This window comes from Fusarium falciforme, chromosome 11 (genome assembly GCF_026873545.1).
Source record: "Fusarium falciforme chromosome 11, complete sequence".
NCBI classification, from domain to species: Eukaryota; Fungi; Ascomycota; class Sordariomycetes; order Hypocreales; family Nectriaceae; genus Fusarium; species Fusarium falciforme.
The window spans coordinates 1038333-1053853 of NC_070554.1; the positions used below are offsets into that span (position 1 = coordinate 1038333).

Consider the following 15521-nt stretch of genomic DNA (forward strand, 5'->3'; position numbering starts at 1 on the left):
TTCCATCGTCGTCGTTCGTTTTTTTACTCTTTTCCCACTTCCCGAAGCTCCCGGTAAACCCGTCATCGCATGCTCTCAAGCTAAGCTACTTTTGACGGGGTTTACCAACGTCCATCATGGCCTTTAACCAGCACGGCCAGCCAAATTATGATGCGCCGCGGGAGATGCAGGATCTCCCAGCGGGACAGGCTGTGAGTTTGGAGCAGGATAATAAATTTTATGAGGCCATTCACATTGACAATTCCTCTTCCAGTACCATTTTGGTGGCCCGCCGCCCGAAGAACCCGGCGATCCCACCCGCCAGCCCTTGCAGCCTTTGCAGCCCTTACACGACCCATACTCGCCCGTATACGACCAGTTTACGCCTCCCGGTACCCATCATGGCGTGAATCAACCTCCAGCAACCGACTTTGGCAACATTACACCACCTCCAGGTATCGGCAATCCTGTACCCGGGGAAAACGACTCTTCTCGAGATCTCCTCCATGATCCCTACGGCCACGGCGGCTTTGGCGGTTACGGCCATGACCCCAATCGCCTGGGGTCCCCGAACTCGGAATATGACGTCGAGGCTTCGAGATTGGCAGAGTCGAGACTCTCGGTCATTCGAAGAGCTGCCACCATGCAGTCTTTTGACCAGAACGAGTCCCTCTCGGTGCCAGGCTTTGTGCAGGGACGTCCAGACTCGGCGTTTCACGACCCAGAGGAGAGCTGGATGGAGCGACAGCAGCAGCAGCCCCTCACCCGCGGCCTCACCCGATCGCGAACCCGCAAGGTCAAGCTCGTCCAGGGTTCAGTCTTGAGCATCGACTACCCCGTCCCCAGCGCCATCAAGAACGCCATCGAGCCGCGGTACAGAGACGCCCCGGGGAGCGTGCAGGAGGAATTCACAAAGATGCGCTACACGGCCGCCACGTGCGATCCCAACGATTTCACTCTGCGCAACGGCTTCAACCTCCGCCCGCGCATGTACAACCGCCACACGGAGCTCCTCATCGCCATCACGTATTACAACGAGGACAAGGTGCTCCTCGCCCGCACGCTCCACGGAACGATGCAAAACATCCGAGACATTGTGAACCTCAAGCGCTCCAAGTTCTGGAACAAGGGAGGCCCCGCGTGGCAAAAGATTGTCGTCTGTCTCGTCTTTGACGGTATCGATAAGGTCGATAAAAACGTCTTTGACGTGCTGGCCACGGTCGGCATCTACCAAGACGGCGTCATCAAAAAGGACGTCAACGGAAAGGAAACAGTTGCTCACATCTTTGAGTACACGAGTCAAATCTCGGTGACGCCAGACCAGCAGCTCGTCCGACCCTCGCACGACAAGCCGCACCGTAACCTCCCGCCCGTGCAGTTCATCTTCTGTCTCAAGCAAAAGAACAGCAAAAAGATTAATTCGCATCGATGGCTGTTTAACGCATTTGGTCGCATTTTGAACCCCGAGGTCGCTATCCTCATCGACGCTGGAACGAAGCCCGGTCCGAGAGCCTTGCTGTCTCTGTGGGAAGCCTTTTACAACGATCGCGACCTTGGCGGAGCCTGTGGAGAGATCCACGCCATGTTGGGCAAGCGAGGCATCAACCTCCTAAACCCCCTCGTCGCGGTTCAGAATTTCGAGTACAAGATTTCCAACGTGCTCGATAAACCACTAGAAAGCGCCTTTGGCTACGTGAGTGTCCTTCCGGGTGCCTTTTCCGCCTACCGCTTCCGCGCCATCATGGGTCGACCGCTGGAACAGTATTTCCACGGAGATCACACGCTTTCTAAGCAGCTGGGCAAGAAGGGAATCGACGGCATGAACATTTTCAAGAAGAACATGTTCCTTGCCGAGGACAGAATCCTGTGCTTCGAATTGGTCGCCAAGGCGAGTCAGAAGTGGCATCTCAACTATGTCAAGGCGTCCAAGGGCGAGACCGACGTGCCAGAGGGCGCAGCTGAATTTATCAGCCAACGACGAAGATGGCTGAACGGATCTTTTGCTGCGTCTCTCTATTCTCTGATGCATTTTGGTCGACTGTATCGATCTGGTCATAGCATCATCCGGCTTTTTTTCCTGCACATTCAACTCTTGTACAACTTCTTCAACGTCTTGTTCAGTTGGTTTTCGTTGGCTGCGTATTATCTGACGACAACCATCATCATGAAGCTGGTCGGCACGCCTCAGGTTCTTTCAGGATACCACGGATGGCCATTCGGTGATACGGCAACGCCCATCGTCAACGTCCTGATCAAGTACATCTACGTTGCCTTCCTGGTTCTGCAATTCGTCCTCGCCCTCGGAAACAGACCCAAGGGATCCAAGTACAGCTACATCGCATCCTTCATGGTTTTCGGTCTCATCCAGCTATATCTCCTCGTGCTTACCGGTTACCTCGTCTACCGAGCCTTCACCACCACCCCGATCGAGGAGCAGATTTCTTTCGCGTCCGGACAGGCCTTTTGGGATAGTTTCTTTGGCGGCGGTTCTGGTATTGCCGGTCTGATTGTCATCGCGCTCGTCACCATCTACGGTCTCAACTACATCGCCTCCTTCCTCTATCTCGACCCGTGGCACATGTTCCACTCGTTCCCCCAGTACATGATTCTCATGTCGACCTACATCAACATTCTGATGGTGTACGCCTTCAACAACTGGCACGACGTCTCGTGGGGAACCAAGGGCTCTGATACAGCTGAAGCTCTTCCTTCTGCCAAGGTCATCAAGAATGAAAAGGAGGCTGTCGTTGAAGAAATTGAGCAGGAACAGGAGGATATCGACAGCAAATTCGAAAAGACCGTCTGGCGAGCTTTGGCCCCCATGAGCGAAATGAACCAGGAAGAACCCGAGAAGAAGGATGTGGAGGATTCGTACAAGTCCTTCCGAACTGGCCTGGTTATTCTCTGGTTGCTCTGCAACATTGTCCTGATCGTCTTTGTCACGACGGACGATTTCATCACCCTCGGCGTCTCTGTAAGCATCCCCCACTCCCACCTCTCAAAACAGCACTAACAACCTCGCAGAAAGCCGCCGATGTGCGAACACCCATGTACTTCCGATTCCTCCTCTACGCAACAGCTGTGCTGTCCATCATCCGTTTCGCCGGTTTCCTCTGGTACATTGGCCGAACCGGCATCATGTGCTGCATCGCGAGAAGATAGAGCGATGTGCACCACCAGTCAACGTGTCTATGAACTATTTTCTTCTTCTTTCCTTTGGGGTAAAATTAGGGAAACTACATTGCACTCAGGAAATCCTTTTTAATTGTTTGATCTTTGTTGTGGATGCATCTTGGCAGGAGAATGGCTAAGTGTCTGGCCTTTCCAGCATTGGAGAGTTCGTCAGCCTAGGCATCGACGATACCTTGTGTTGACGTATCGGGCCCTGATCTTCCTCGCCGGGTTAATTGGCGTTCTTGTTACTGTGAAAGCCATTCTGATCATGATGGCAGGAGACGAAGGAGGAAGAAGGCAGGTCTTCCCTAGGAAAGGTGGCATTGTATTTGGCGTTGGATAATAGGTAGATTGTTGACCTGCTTGTTTAATTCTATCCGGTAATATGGTCTAGATACCATTTTCTGCATTCTATGGACCTTGAACCTTTCTTCCGTTGTTATAGTTGACAAGTGACCTGAAGAGACAGTATCAGCCACAACTGATCAACACATTTCTCATCTCGACGGACATGTTGGCAACATGGCGACAGAATCAAACACAATGTCGTATATTCCACCATCACGACGTCGATTCACCGCGGGCTTAAGCTTTGTCGAGGTATTCATATATAGATGGAGATTGCAACTGGGTAGCCCTGCAAGAGTTAAAAGTCGATATTTTTCGTATATCTAGGGCTGATTGAGATAGTCCGGGATGGGCTTCAAATCGCTGATGCCTTCATTCTTTGCTCCAGCCTTTGTTACCACAAACAGTTGGTGCCAGCAGCTCAAGCTCATTTCGATCCAACAGCCGATGTACCCTACACGCCACATCTGTCCTGAAAGAATCAAAAGCACTCTCCCCCTCTCTCATTTAGCTTCATTCGTATCGTATCAAGATGTACGGACTAGGTTCTTTCAGGAAGCTCCGAAAAGACGCAAACAAGACACAAGAGTCGTCTCTAAACGAACGACTCTTCACACCAGTATCACAAGCTCAAGACGATCACTCACTCACAACATGACAAATTCAATACCTTTCAAACATGGCCTCCACTTCCTGCCCCCTGAACTCCCAGCCCTGTGAGTTTACCCCAGATCCACATTAGGAAATTAATCGCGAAGCCAAGATCTAAAAGTAGGCGGCATTTGTAATCGCACTATTTTGGAAAAACGATCCAAGGGCGAGATTGATGCTTACAAATGCCCCCGCTGCGGCGCGGTTTAAACACCCATGGGTATCTCATGGCTTCATCAGCCCATCTAAATATGGATAGTTTTCTAAGAGAATAGGTGCAAGTTTGAGATTAACGCGAACATGACCAAGATCTTCCTGTAATCTTGATAATCTTTGACCCCCCTGGGGGTTTAATCAAACTGATTCCTGTCTAGGACTGGCGCCACTGGCTACATCGGTGGCGATGGCCTCCACACGCTGGTGAAGGCGCATCCCGAGTACGAAATTACCGCACTTGTTCGAAGCAAGGAGAAGGGTGACCTGGTTACTAGCCAGTATCCCTCGGTTAGCCTGGTCTACGGCGATCTAGACGACTTTGAGCTGCTTGCCGAGCAAGTCTCCAAGGCGGATATTACCTGCCACTGGGCCAGTTGCGAGCACGAGGCCGCCGCCAAGGCCATAGCTGAGGGAATTTCACGCAAGACCAAGGATGATACAGGATTTGTCATTCACTTATCTGGAGCCGACATTATCTGCTACCCTGACTTGAACGATGAGACTTATGGCATCAAGAGGGACCAGGTGTTTGACGACTGGGATGGCGTTGGCGAGGTCACCTCGCCTCCTGAGAACGCACCTCACAAAGAAGTTGACTTGGCTATTCTTGGTATCGGTGGGAAAACTGCCATCGTCTGCCCCCCGACCATCTACGGTCCAGGTCGGGGTCCTGGTAATCAGAGAAGCATCCAGGTTCCTGAGCTAGCGTTGCATAGCTTGAAGAGGGGTGCTGCTATCACTGTGCAAGAAGGAGAGAATATCTGGAACTCTGTTCATGTGCACGACTTATCCAAGTTGTGGCTGAAGCTTGTCGAGGCCGCTGCCCAGGGTGGGGGCAAGGCCGACTGGGGGTCAAATGGATACTACTTTGTCGAGAATGGAGACTTTAGCTGGAAAGCTATTGCGGAGAAGATCGCTAAAGAGGCAATGGCGCAAGGTCTTTGGGAGGATGAGAAGGTGGAGAGTTTGAGCGTTGAGGATGCGGACAAGGTCTGGCCTTATGCTTCTTTCTTTTGGGGAACCAACTCTCGCAGCCGAGCTATCAGGGCTCGCAAGGTATTGGACTGGGAGCCGGTGGAGAAGGATATCTTTGAGGATGTAGTTGCGGTTGTTAAAGCGGAGGCTGCTTCTTTGAAGCTGGCTGAGTAGACTGGTTCAACGATAGATTGGGTGGGACGCAATACATCTATCTATCCCGAGATTCTTTTCACAAAATGCCGCAAGCACCGATTGGACATATGCTTCCGGGAAACTTCAACTCCAAGATATTGTTGGAACTCATCTCATCAAGTCAGCAACTGAAAACAGTTGACACTAAAGGTGACTCGGCTCAGTTCCTGCATCTGACTCGGCTCTTGTATCCGTGACTCGGCCCAACCGCGTGACTGAGTAAAAACGATCCGCGCCACGTCAGTTCCAGAATCGGCCTTTGATCCCGGGAATATTTTGAAGGCTTCTGGAAGCTGGAGAGGCACATTTGGCCAATCATTACGACGCATCGGCACCAAACACCGACTCTCATTAAACCACTATCATGGCTCGGCATGTCGGAAGAGGCAAGTCACCGCGTAAATGGTATCAATACGATAACGAGGACGAGTGTTTTACTCGACATGTCTTCTAAACTCTAATCCTGAATTGTCAAGTTAAACCATCATTGCACTTGAACCAATCCTACTCGCTTCTGACAAACCTGTTTAAACACCAACATGCGAACTCTTCGATACATCTCCATCGTCGGCTGCCACGCCGAGGGTGAAGTCGGCGACGTCATTGTCGGCGGCGTGCGAGATGTTCCCGGCAAGACAATGTATGAGAAGCTTGTGCATTGTCGGGATAAGGAGGATTCGCTACGACAACTCATTCTTAACGAGCCACGAGGTCGATCATCCATGAACACAAACTTGCTTCTGCCTCCGACAGACCCAAGGGCAGATGCTGGCCTCTTGATCATGGAGAGTACCGAGTATGCTCATATGAGTGGATCCAATGCCATGTGTACAGCTACGGTACTTTTGGAAACGGGCATGGTTCCCATGAAGGAGCCAGTGACTGAGCTTGCTCTCGATACTGCTGCAGGCCTAGTCACCGTCAAGGCACAATGCGACGCTGGCAAGTGCAAATCTGTCAGCGTCGAGAACGTCCCATCTTTCGTCGACACACTCGACCTGAAAGTTGACGTGCCTGGGCTGGGTGTTGTTTCCGTTGATATCGCTTGGGGTGGCATGTGGTACGCCTTCGTCAAGGCATCTGACCTTGGCCTAAAAGTCGAGAGCAACAACGGAGCTAAGCTGGTCGAGCTTGGAGAACGAGTCAAGGATTACGTCAAGGCCAAGCACACACCTATTCATCCCGAAAACGACGGCATCCGTGGCGTCACTGTTATTTCCATTACCGAAGATCTTAAGGACGAGGAAAGTTGCAAAACTGCCATGAACACAGTCGTCGTCTCTCCAGGCCGCTTGGATAGGAGTCCTTGTGGAACAGGCACATGTGCTAGGATGGCAGTCCTGCATGCGCGAGGTCTCTTGAAGGTTGGAGAGGTATTCAAGCATAGGAGTATCATTGGTACCGAGTTTATCAGCCACATTCGAGAAACAACTCAAGTCGGCGACCGACAGGCTGTGTTGCCAACTATCCAAGGGAGGGCATGGATTTCAAGCTACAAGCAGATTGTGCTGGACCCTACCGACCCCTTCCCAGAAGGTTTCAGGGTTGGCGATCAGTGGCATGTATCTGGTGGCGTATCTTAGAATGCCCTGCATGAACTAGAATACTCCAGCAAAATCTAAAGCTTCGACTTCAATGTCTGCTTCTCCTCTGCCAGCTTTCTCTTGCGTCTCCATCCTTCCAGCTTAGGGGCTACCATACCAGCCCAAATCTCCAACCACTTTGGATCGAAAGGAGGTAGTGTTCTGCCACTGGTGCCTTCGGACGGTTCCCCAGCAATGTTCCTCAAGAACTCGAGATACTTGTCGTAATCAGGGGCAATAGAGTAGTAATCCTTGCCCCCCTTCTTCTCGGCGACTCGTTTCCGCTCCCACTCGAGCTGCTCGGGAACTGATGGCAGTGGCTTGGCTCTTCCAGAAAGCGTTCTCGCGACAGCCACAGCTTGCCATTCGTATGCTCTGAATGTGAAGCCGCCTCCGAGCTAATATGTGTGGTCAGCTTGTGAAACAGGTCATGAGATAAGGAGGACATACCATTCCAACAAACGTTAGGGTTGGGTCTTCAATGTTCCATGTGTGTTGGTAGACGCCAGGAAGTCGTCGGTAGGCATTCTTGACCCGGGATTGGACCTCAGGTAGGAACGGAAAACTGAAAGTATATCCCGTTCCATAGATGATGTGGTCTACCTTGTCCAGCTGCGTGCCGTCGGTGAAGTGAACTCTGCCAGTCTCAGGGTCGAGGCGGCTGATTGCGGGCTTGATGGCTATTTTTGGATGCGTAAAGGGCTCCCAGCCAAAAGCTGGGATGGGGTCGCCACGTATTGATGCGTATACTGGGCCTTCAGTAAAGTCGAGGATTTCGTGGATGATCTCGTGCGAAGACACTGAGGCACCAACCACAATGACACGCTGCCGAAGTTAGCTCTCTGGTAGGCTTGCCTTTTGTAGTGCACTCACCTTTCCTGTGTACTTGGGTCCTTCCCTGAAATGTTTACTGTGCTGAACAACCCCGGGGAACCTCTTGTCAAACTCGATGAGTCCGTCAACCTCTGGGAACCAAGGAACATTGTAATGGCCCGATGCAACGACGAGGGCATCAAAGGTCTCACGCCACCAATAATTTCTACCATTAACGACTTTGCGAAGAGTCAATACCCACTCGCCATTCTCCTTGATAGCACGCTCAACTGTCGTGTCCAGCTCAAGCAGCTTGTCATGGCCGCCTCGAGAGAAGATGCCCTCTATCCACTCACGGATCGTCGTGTGGTGACGGAAAGGAGCTTGAGGTCCATACTCGTCCAGACTGCGCTGAGAGAGCTTGTCAGGGAATGGCTCTTGGGTGAAACTCATGATAGCCGGCGTGATGTTGCTATGAAGATTCTCGTGAATGGCTGTGTCTGAGAAGCGGTACTGATGACTATTGACAGCCTCGGAGACAGGTGTAACAGCTGGGAGATTCTCTGGAATTGGCACAGCGGTGTCAGCTTCTCCGGCAACCAGCTTTTCTAGGGAGGGGATCCCGGCTGGCAGATGAGGTGTGTGAATCCTAGACAGGCGTGTAAGCGTCCAATGCGCGTCTGTAGAGCAGTAGAAGCTCACCATGTTCCACCGACACCAGCTCGGCGGTCAAAGACACGAATCGTGTCAAAAGCTCCCTCCTTGACCAAGGCATCAGTGGCAATGGCACCAGCGGGACCAGCGCCAATGACGGCGACGCGACGAATCTGAGTAGGCATATCTAGAGTGTCGACGACGCAACTGCCGGTCCCCAAAGTAATCAAGCGTAATAGAGAAGACAAGATTCCGTGAGACATGTTGAGGGACAAATGTCGTCTTTAAGAAATGGCGGGCTCGGTTCAATTGGTTCCGAAACCGGGCTAACTTGATTACGCCAGATGTCTCACGATGGCGTTTATGCATGTTGAAGCACGTAACACCAGAAAGATATGTACGTGATTCTGATAACTTCCAATGAATGGGTAGGATGAGATATGAGGTCCACCATAGTTTGATAGTAGGCGAGAACGCGCGGGGGAAATGCTAGGATGAGAGATATTGTTCCGACCGTTAAGCTCAAGATTGGGAAAGATTGTCCGCTATTTCTGACAAATGCAGCTTGGCATAACTATCCATCGCCAATTATACATTGAGCAGCGTTGATAAGACCTTGTGCGCATTGAATCCACGTTGAGTGCTGCGACATCGCTTCTCAAGTCAATTGTGTTGCGAGCCAGCGAGGAACTGTCGCTGGTGCTGTGATGGCATAAGGCAATCCATGACCCGACAAGGTTGATTGAATGATGATTCTGTTACCCGTAATTTATTCGGAGCATCGTTTGGCTGATGAAACACCTCGCTCTTCATAGGTAAGCTGGCTCATACGAGCTCATGGGGACTCAAGTCCAGGGTCATAATCGGAGAACATGGTCTTATTTCATTGTATATCTAGACTGGCTGGCTAACAATAAAAGCCATCAATTTCATCATCGTTTCTTTATATACACTCACTCGACACCTCGAACGAAGTCGCGAGCTTCCTTCTAGAGAGACCGAGCTCCTATTTCACCAATCTTCACTTTTCAGTCGGTGGAAAACTCATAACTTATAGGGCCAAGGTCACGGTAGCGAAGTTTAAGACCTAGGCTTTGATGTATCAACGACTGCAAGGCTTAGTGCCGATTCCGCAGGTCTTCGGTTGATCCGTAGTTGGGGAGTAGAGGCTTGTCTACATGAATGGGCTCAAGAAGATATTCTATAGTTTAGGTCCCGTAATAGGGAGATCGTCATCGACAGGCCATCTGAGAATAACCGATACTTATAGAAAATGCTTAGAGGACCTTGGAAAAAGAGGTTCCACTCTATGTTGGTTAGTATATTTTCTTCAAGACAGGCTTATTTACACAAGGAGGGTAAACAAGCGGCCGCACAACGACCAATGTTCCTAATCGTCTAGGTAGCAACAGCACTTGCTAGATCCTAGACTTTCGTGATGCCTGCGGAATAGGCATCGGCGGCCCTGAGCTCATTGTCATCCGCAAACTAAGCGCTCTCGAATACGAGGTCGAGAGCCTCGAGGCGAATAGCGCCACTGTCAGTTAGACAGGGCATGCCGTGATAACCGACACCCTATTCATATCCCAATAAAGCGACCACAGCTGTCATCATCAGAATGACGATGATTGCCGGTACCGAGGCATATGGCTTGCGCGGCAGCTGGACCCTCAGGAGTCGGTCTACCAGACCCAGAGTTGGGAAGAGCTAGGTAGACGTGGCCAGTTGTTAACCCTAAGGGCTGCTATTTTTGGCCAGTCATGCTCTACCGCCACAAGCAGACAAATGCCTCCCGGAGCTCAAGAAATGATGGTAACTCTCATGGTGCAGTGGAAATGATAAGCGGTCGTTCCTCTCAGATCTACTCATGTATACCATATCAAGGTAAAGACTGGCTGGCCAAAGCTTCAGTTACGATGAGCACCGCACCCTCTGATTGACTTTTTCACAAATCTCGATTTAGTCTTTGCATGATCTCATTTTTACGCTCTTGGCTTTTGGCGTGAGGAGATTCTGGTCCGACTTTCCGAAGATGGAGCAGTGCCCAATGTGGGCCATGCCGATCTGCTCATCATCGATACGGGCCCAGCCGGCCTTATTGCCGTTAGCTGATGGGGGTCTACTCCGCATTGAGTCATGGGCATGGGGTTGGAGGTGTGTATCGAGGGTTCACTTGACTTGCATTTGGGTCTGGTGTGAGTGCTTGCTTGGCAGTGTCAAGGTGTCACTCAGGGGTCAGACAGTTCGGTCATAATCTGTATCAATTTCTTCTAGAACAATCGCAATACTAAGCAAGGATAATTATGAACTCGATGTTCTCAAAAACAATGCTATGAAATTTCACTTTTTCCTCCAATCACCACCCCTTAAACGGCGATGGGCTGCTTCTGATTCCTGCAGCAGTCGACAGCCGAGCAGAACTGGACATCCTTCTCCACATTGGGGTTCGCAGTGGTCTGGGGGATGGATTGCCGAGCGGGCCAGATCTCCTGGTCCGCCGAGATCTCCTTCTTGTGGTGCTCCTGCAGGGCCTCGCGGACCTTTTGCTGGAAGAACAGGGGTCCCTGCTCCATCTCGGGGTGCATCTCGCCGTTGACAAAGACGCCGGCGTTTACGTTCCGCTGGGCGTTGGCGCAGAGGTACTTGTCCTCGGACATGATGCGCTTGTACATGTCGCTGATGACGGTGAAGTCCTCGTCGCTGGAGTTCTTGTTGCGGAACACCTCGTACCTCATGACGGACTTGCTGGGGCTCTTAGGCACAAAGCGCTGGATCATGAAGAAGTGAGGACTGGACATGGTTAGCTTGGCTCGGGTGTAGATGTAGTGATGAGACTTACGAGACGTTGGTGGAAGCATTGGGGAAGTAGTAGGTGGCAGCAACTCGGAATCCCCTCTTGATCTGGTCTTCTGTAGGGCTACCAAAGTGCTGGATGTACGCCTTCTTGGTCTCAACATAGTACGAGTTGAGGTCGGCGATGGAGGGGATGTCAGGATGGGCAACCTTGCAGTGATAGCACTCGTTGTAGTTGTCGGCAAGGATCTTCCAGTTGTAGTCGCCCTCCATCTCCCAGGTGTGGTCAAAGACGTAGTCCTCAAAGTTGTAGAAGGAGAAGCGCTCATGAGCATCAATGTTGTCAAAGTCGTCGCTCCAGGCGATCTCAGGCTTCTCCTTGCCATCCATGTTGACCCAGATGAAACCCCGGACATCAACGTGGACGTGGATGGGGAGGAGACCATTCTTGGACTTGTCGAAGCCCTCAAGGTCTTGGTAGCCGGGAGCCTTGGCGAGCTTGCCATTGAGGCCGTAAGACCAGCCGTGGTACTTGCAAGCAAAGAAGCTGGCGTTGCCCTGGTCACCCTTCTCAGGGGGGAGGACAGGGAAGGCACGGTGGCGGCAGATGTTGTGGAAGGCGTTGATGTTGCCGTCACGGTCCTTGCAGATGATGAACTCGAAGTTGGCCACCTCGTACTTTAGCCAGTCTCCGTTGTTGGGGAGTCTAGCCTTGTGGGTGGTGAGGAGCCACTTTCTAGAGAAGATGGCCCGCTTTTCAAGCTCGTACATCTCCTGGGAGGTGTACCATGAGGCTGGGAGGGCTCGGATGGCGCTCTTGGTGTCAGGGACAGGGGCGGAGGCGTCTCCACGGCCAAAGTAGCTTTTCAAGAATGACTGAGCCATTGTGATGTGTGTGTGTGAAGGAGATGGAAAGACGAAGAAGAGTGGGAGTGAGAGGAGTGATTAGTGTCCGAGATAAGACAGGATATTAAAGTAGGTCTTATAGATAAGAGTTGGTGGTGGAGGAAGCTGTGCTTATGAAGCTGGTGTTGAAGATGTTGATAAAACCATTCTGAGTTTGGAGCTGGTTGTCTTCTAAATAGTTGTCCGCCTCTCCCATCTCGGACACCCAAGAATAGACCGTGGCATGCGCTATCCCCCCATCTCTTGCCACCTGATACCCATTGCCATGACAGATGGAGTTGCTGATTGGAATCAGGTGGCCCTCGACCGCGGTGAGTTGGCCCGATCACCTGACCGGGCCGTCTATCTCTGGGCGCCGGACTAGCATATCTCACCCCCTACAAACATGGCCAAATCCGCCCTTGATACACCCTCCTCCATGGGCATGGACCCAATCTCTCATCGATGACGGTCTCTGGGGCCGTTGATTTGACTCCGGCGCCACTGCCAGCCGCACGCACACGGGGAAGAAAGACAGATTGTCCCCCACGTCTAGATCACATCGAAAGGTCGACCCCGGACCTGCAGAACTGTCTATACCAGGAACAGGCATCTCAAGGCTTGTCCTGCAGTCTCGATCACGAACTTGCGAAGCACCGGCAGTTGCTTGGAAGCGAAGGAACACGGGTGAGTGAATTCAATTCGGCTGGAACTGCTCTTCTCAGGACTTTTCGTGTGAATACCGTCGGCAGGGTGTGCACAAATCGCGTCCACCTGATCGGTAATAAGGACGCTGTGAGGGCTGTACGACTGGGGGAGAACCGACAGCCGGCGCTGTGACCGCCCTTTGTTTGGGCCGTAGGGGGACACGATTTCGTAACAGCTTTCAAAAATGCTGTGCACCGCGGCCTCAGATCGAGGGAGACGTGCGGCGAGGCCGAAGGAGACGGTATCATCGGCAAGGATTTGCTTTATCGCCGCGGGGATGAGTTTTTGCCATGATTTACAAGGTCTCGACTAATACGGGAGTGACGGCGAGCAGATTCTTGACGGTTCATCTGTAAGTGTCTGACCGTGAGCGGAGATTTTGAGTCCGTCGCTCACCAGTCCGCAACTTGCAATTGACCGCAGGCAATGCAGATACTTGACTCTCATTCATTTCCGAGTAGAGAGCGTGAGAAGCCCATTTTCTGGTCATTTCGCCAGCAGACAGCTCTTGTCGGGGGTTTGCTGGCAGTTGTGAGTGAGACGAGCAAAATGAGTGTCACACGTTGTGAGACCAAAATGAGTAGCATCCAAGCTGTGATACAGGAGCTACCATGCATCAAGAATGCAAGCTTTTTGAATCTCTCTATCCTTAATTCCCCGGGATAGTACGCGTTACGCTGGTGTTTCTCGACTTGGTGTTTTCTCCTCAAAGATGAGAACCAGCATGCTGTGAAACTCCAAACACGAACTCGAACAGCTTGATGAGCGTGTGTGTATCATGACCAGAATTAGAACAAGAATTCAGAATTCAAGCTTTGCAGACCGTGATACAACGTTCGTCGATATAAAGCTGCCAACGCGAAGAACCGTTGTTCAACATGCAAGTTCAACCCCTGACGATCCGGCTCCTGATCAAGATTTCAACGCATCGGCAGTTGAAATTTCTCCGACCTGCTAGAAGAACAGAGATCCCGCTAGAATACCAGAGAGAATATTTCTAGAAGAACAGTAGATTCTCTTGTGTGAGAGGGAGGGGTTGCGATAACCTCAAGCTACCTGGTCTTGATCTTGCCTACCCTACAACTGTGAAGACCAAGATGGGAAGGAGAACCAAGGGCCAACGTTGCAAGACTGAGTAATCAACGACAGTTGATTGAATCTAAGGCATGCCAGACTGGCAATTCAATTGACGATTCAGGGATTTCGGTCTCCTTCAGCTTCGTTATTCATCAATATCAAAGCCTTTGGCTAAACACCAACACCCAACCATCACCAGTCAACCAGCGCAACCATCAACAGCCAACTCGGCCTCAATTTCAAGCCACAGCCTACATGCAGGGTCCTCTTACCACAATCTACAGCCACTAAGACAACAGCATCTACTTCACTCTCACGAAACACACCGGGGACAATGAAACCCGTAACGGTCCAGAGGTTTCACAACCCGAAAGCCTTCTCGAAGGTGTCCGGCCTCAGACAAAACACGCGGGGGGTTGTGAGATGCTCGGCAGACCTTCCGACGACCGAAAGCCGGAGCTGGAGGGGAGGGGAGGTCAAATGATGGGACGAAGGAAACGCCACTAGCGTCCTGTAGCTTCAATTGGGACCACGTGTGGTGCCTGGGCCCTCTGCCAGGTGTGACGAGTACCGTCGCTTCGAGGCCTGCAAACTTCGAGACCGTCATGGACTGCGCGCTAGCGGTCATGGCAAAGTCCACGTCGAGTGATATGCATAGGTAAAGAGACCGGATTGTCCGGATAACAAAGTGCGGTCGACTCTCGGCTGCAGGAGCTAATCTATCTGGCATGGATATGGATACAGGCAGACATGGATATGGACCCCAGCAGGCGGCAGTTGAGGCGAACCAGGCTACCGGAGGCGTGGGGCCTGCGACAAGACAAGACAAGACAACAATAGATGGGATGGGTGTCTCAATGCTTAGCTGGCAGATCAGATCAACTGACACAACTCGAGCCACACCCTTGCGCGTCTGATGCCAATTGAGGTTTGACAATTGCAAATCTCGCGTCAAGCTAGGCCGGAAAGGGAGCGGCTATGCGTTATCTCGAGGGTGCGGGGAAGCGAAGCGAGAGAGATGAGGCTATCAAGACAAAAGAAAGAAAAGCTTGGACTCCTTCGATAAGTTTTGCAAACACCGGAACCGTGCAGGCCGATCTCAAGTGCGGGGTATTGGCTTTTCGCTTTGCTTTGCGGGGGGGGGGCGAAGACGAGATAGGGCTTTACCTGATACGGCAGCAGGCATGCACACCGTACATGATGGCTGCCGCCCGTGTTGGAGGCCAGCTGACCATGGCTGCGAACGGGGAGGCGAGGGAAAAGCTTGACGGAAATCTTAATCTCGAGGGAGATGATGGTTGACGAGGGAGGTGAGGGCTGTGGAAGGGGGAGGTGAAGGGAGCAGAAGGCCCGGCATGCTGTTTTTGTTCTTTCTTGATGCCAGCGAGTTTCCATTGACTGTACTCGAGTTCCCAACACTTGCCAAGTCTCATTGCCCGCTGTGGCCCTTATCTCAAAGTTGCCAAAAAG

The 15521-nt window shown here is 51.7% G+C and overlaps 5 protein-coding genes across 5 annotated transcripts; 3 read left to right on the top strand and 2 right to left on the bottom strand.

The window, feature by feature from the left end:
* Positions 1-116: 116 nt before the first annotated feature.
* Positions 117-3141, top strand: NCS54_01324800 (Chitin synthase; the record flags this gene model as incomplete). Its single annotated transcript, XM_053158451.1, has 3 exons — positions 117-191; positions 254-2953; positions 3004-3141. 3 exons carry the CDS (start codon positions 117-119, stop codon positions 3139-3141), a joined length of 2913 nt encoding a protein of 970 aa, XP_053014426.1.
* A 1311-nt stretch (positions 3142-4452) lies between these two features.
* Positions 4453-5517, top strand: NCS54_01324900 (NAD(P)-bd-dom domain-containing protein; the record flags this gene model as incomplete). Its single annotated transcript, XM_053158452.1, has 2 exons — positions 4453-4469; positions 4527-5517. 2 exons carry the CDS (start codon positions 4453-4455, stop codon positions 5515-5517), a joined length of 1008 nt encoding a protein of 335 aa, XP_053014427.1.
* A 560-nt stretch (positions 5518-6077) lies between these two features.
* Positions 6078-7121, top strand: NCS54_01325000 (Hypothetical protein; the record flags this gene model as incomplete). Its single annotated transcript, XM_053158453.1, has 1 exon — positions 6078-7121. The coding sequence occupies one exon, from the start codon at positions 6078-6080 to the stop codon at positions 7119-7121; it is 1044 nt and encodes a 347-aa protein (XP_053014428.1).
* A 35-nt stretch (positions 7122-7156) lies between these two features.
* On the bottom strand, positions 7157-8851 carry NCS54_01325100 (Hypothetical protein; the record flags this gene model as incomplete). Its single annotated transcript, XM_053158454.1, has 4 exons — positions 7157-7519; positions 7572-7946; positions 7995-8583; positions 8637-8851. The coding sequence occupies 4 exons, from the start codon at positions 8849-8851 to the stop codon at positions 7157-7159; spliced, it is 1542 nt and encodes a 513-aa protein (XP_053014429.1).
* Positions 8852-10954: 2103 nt separating this feature from the next.
* NCS54_01325200 (oxygenase subunit alpha) lies at positions 10955-12266 on the bottom strand (the record flags this gene model as incomplete). Its single annotated transcript, XM_053158455.1, has 2 exons — positions 10955-11378; positions 11428-12266. The coding sequence occupies 2 exons, from the start codon at positions 12264-12266 to the stop codon at positions 10955-10957; spliced, it is 1263 nt and encodes a 420-aa protein (XP_053014430.1).
* Between the last annotated feature and the right edge of the window lie 3255 nt (positions 12267-15521).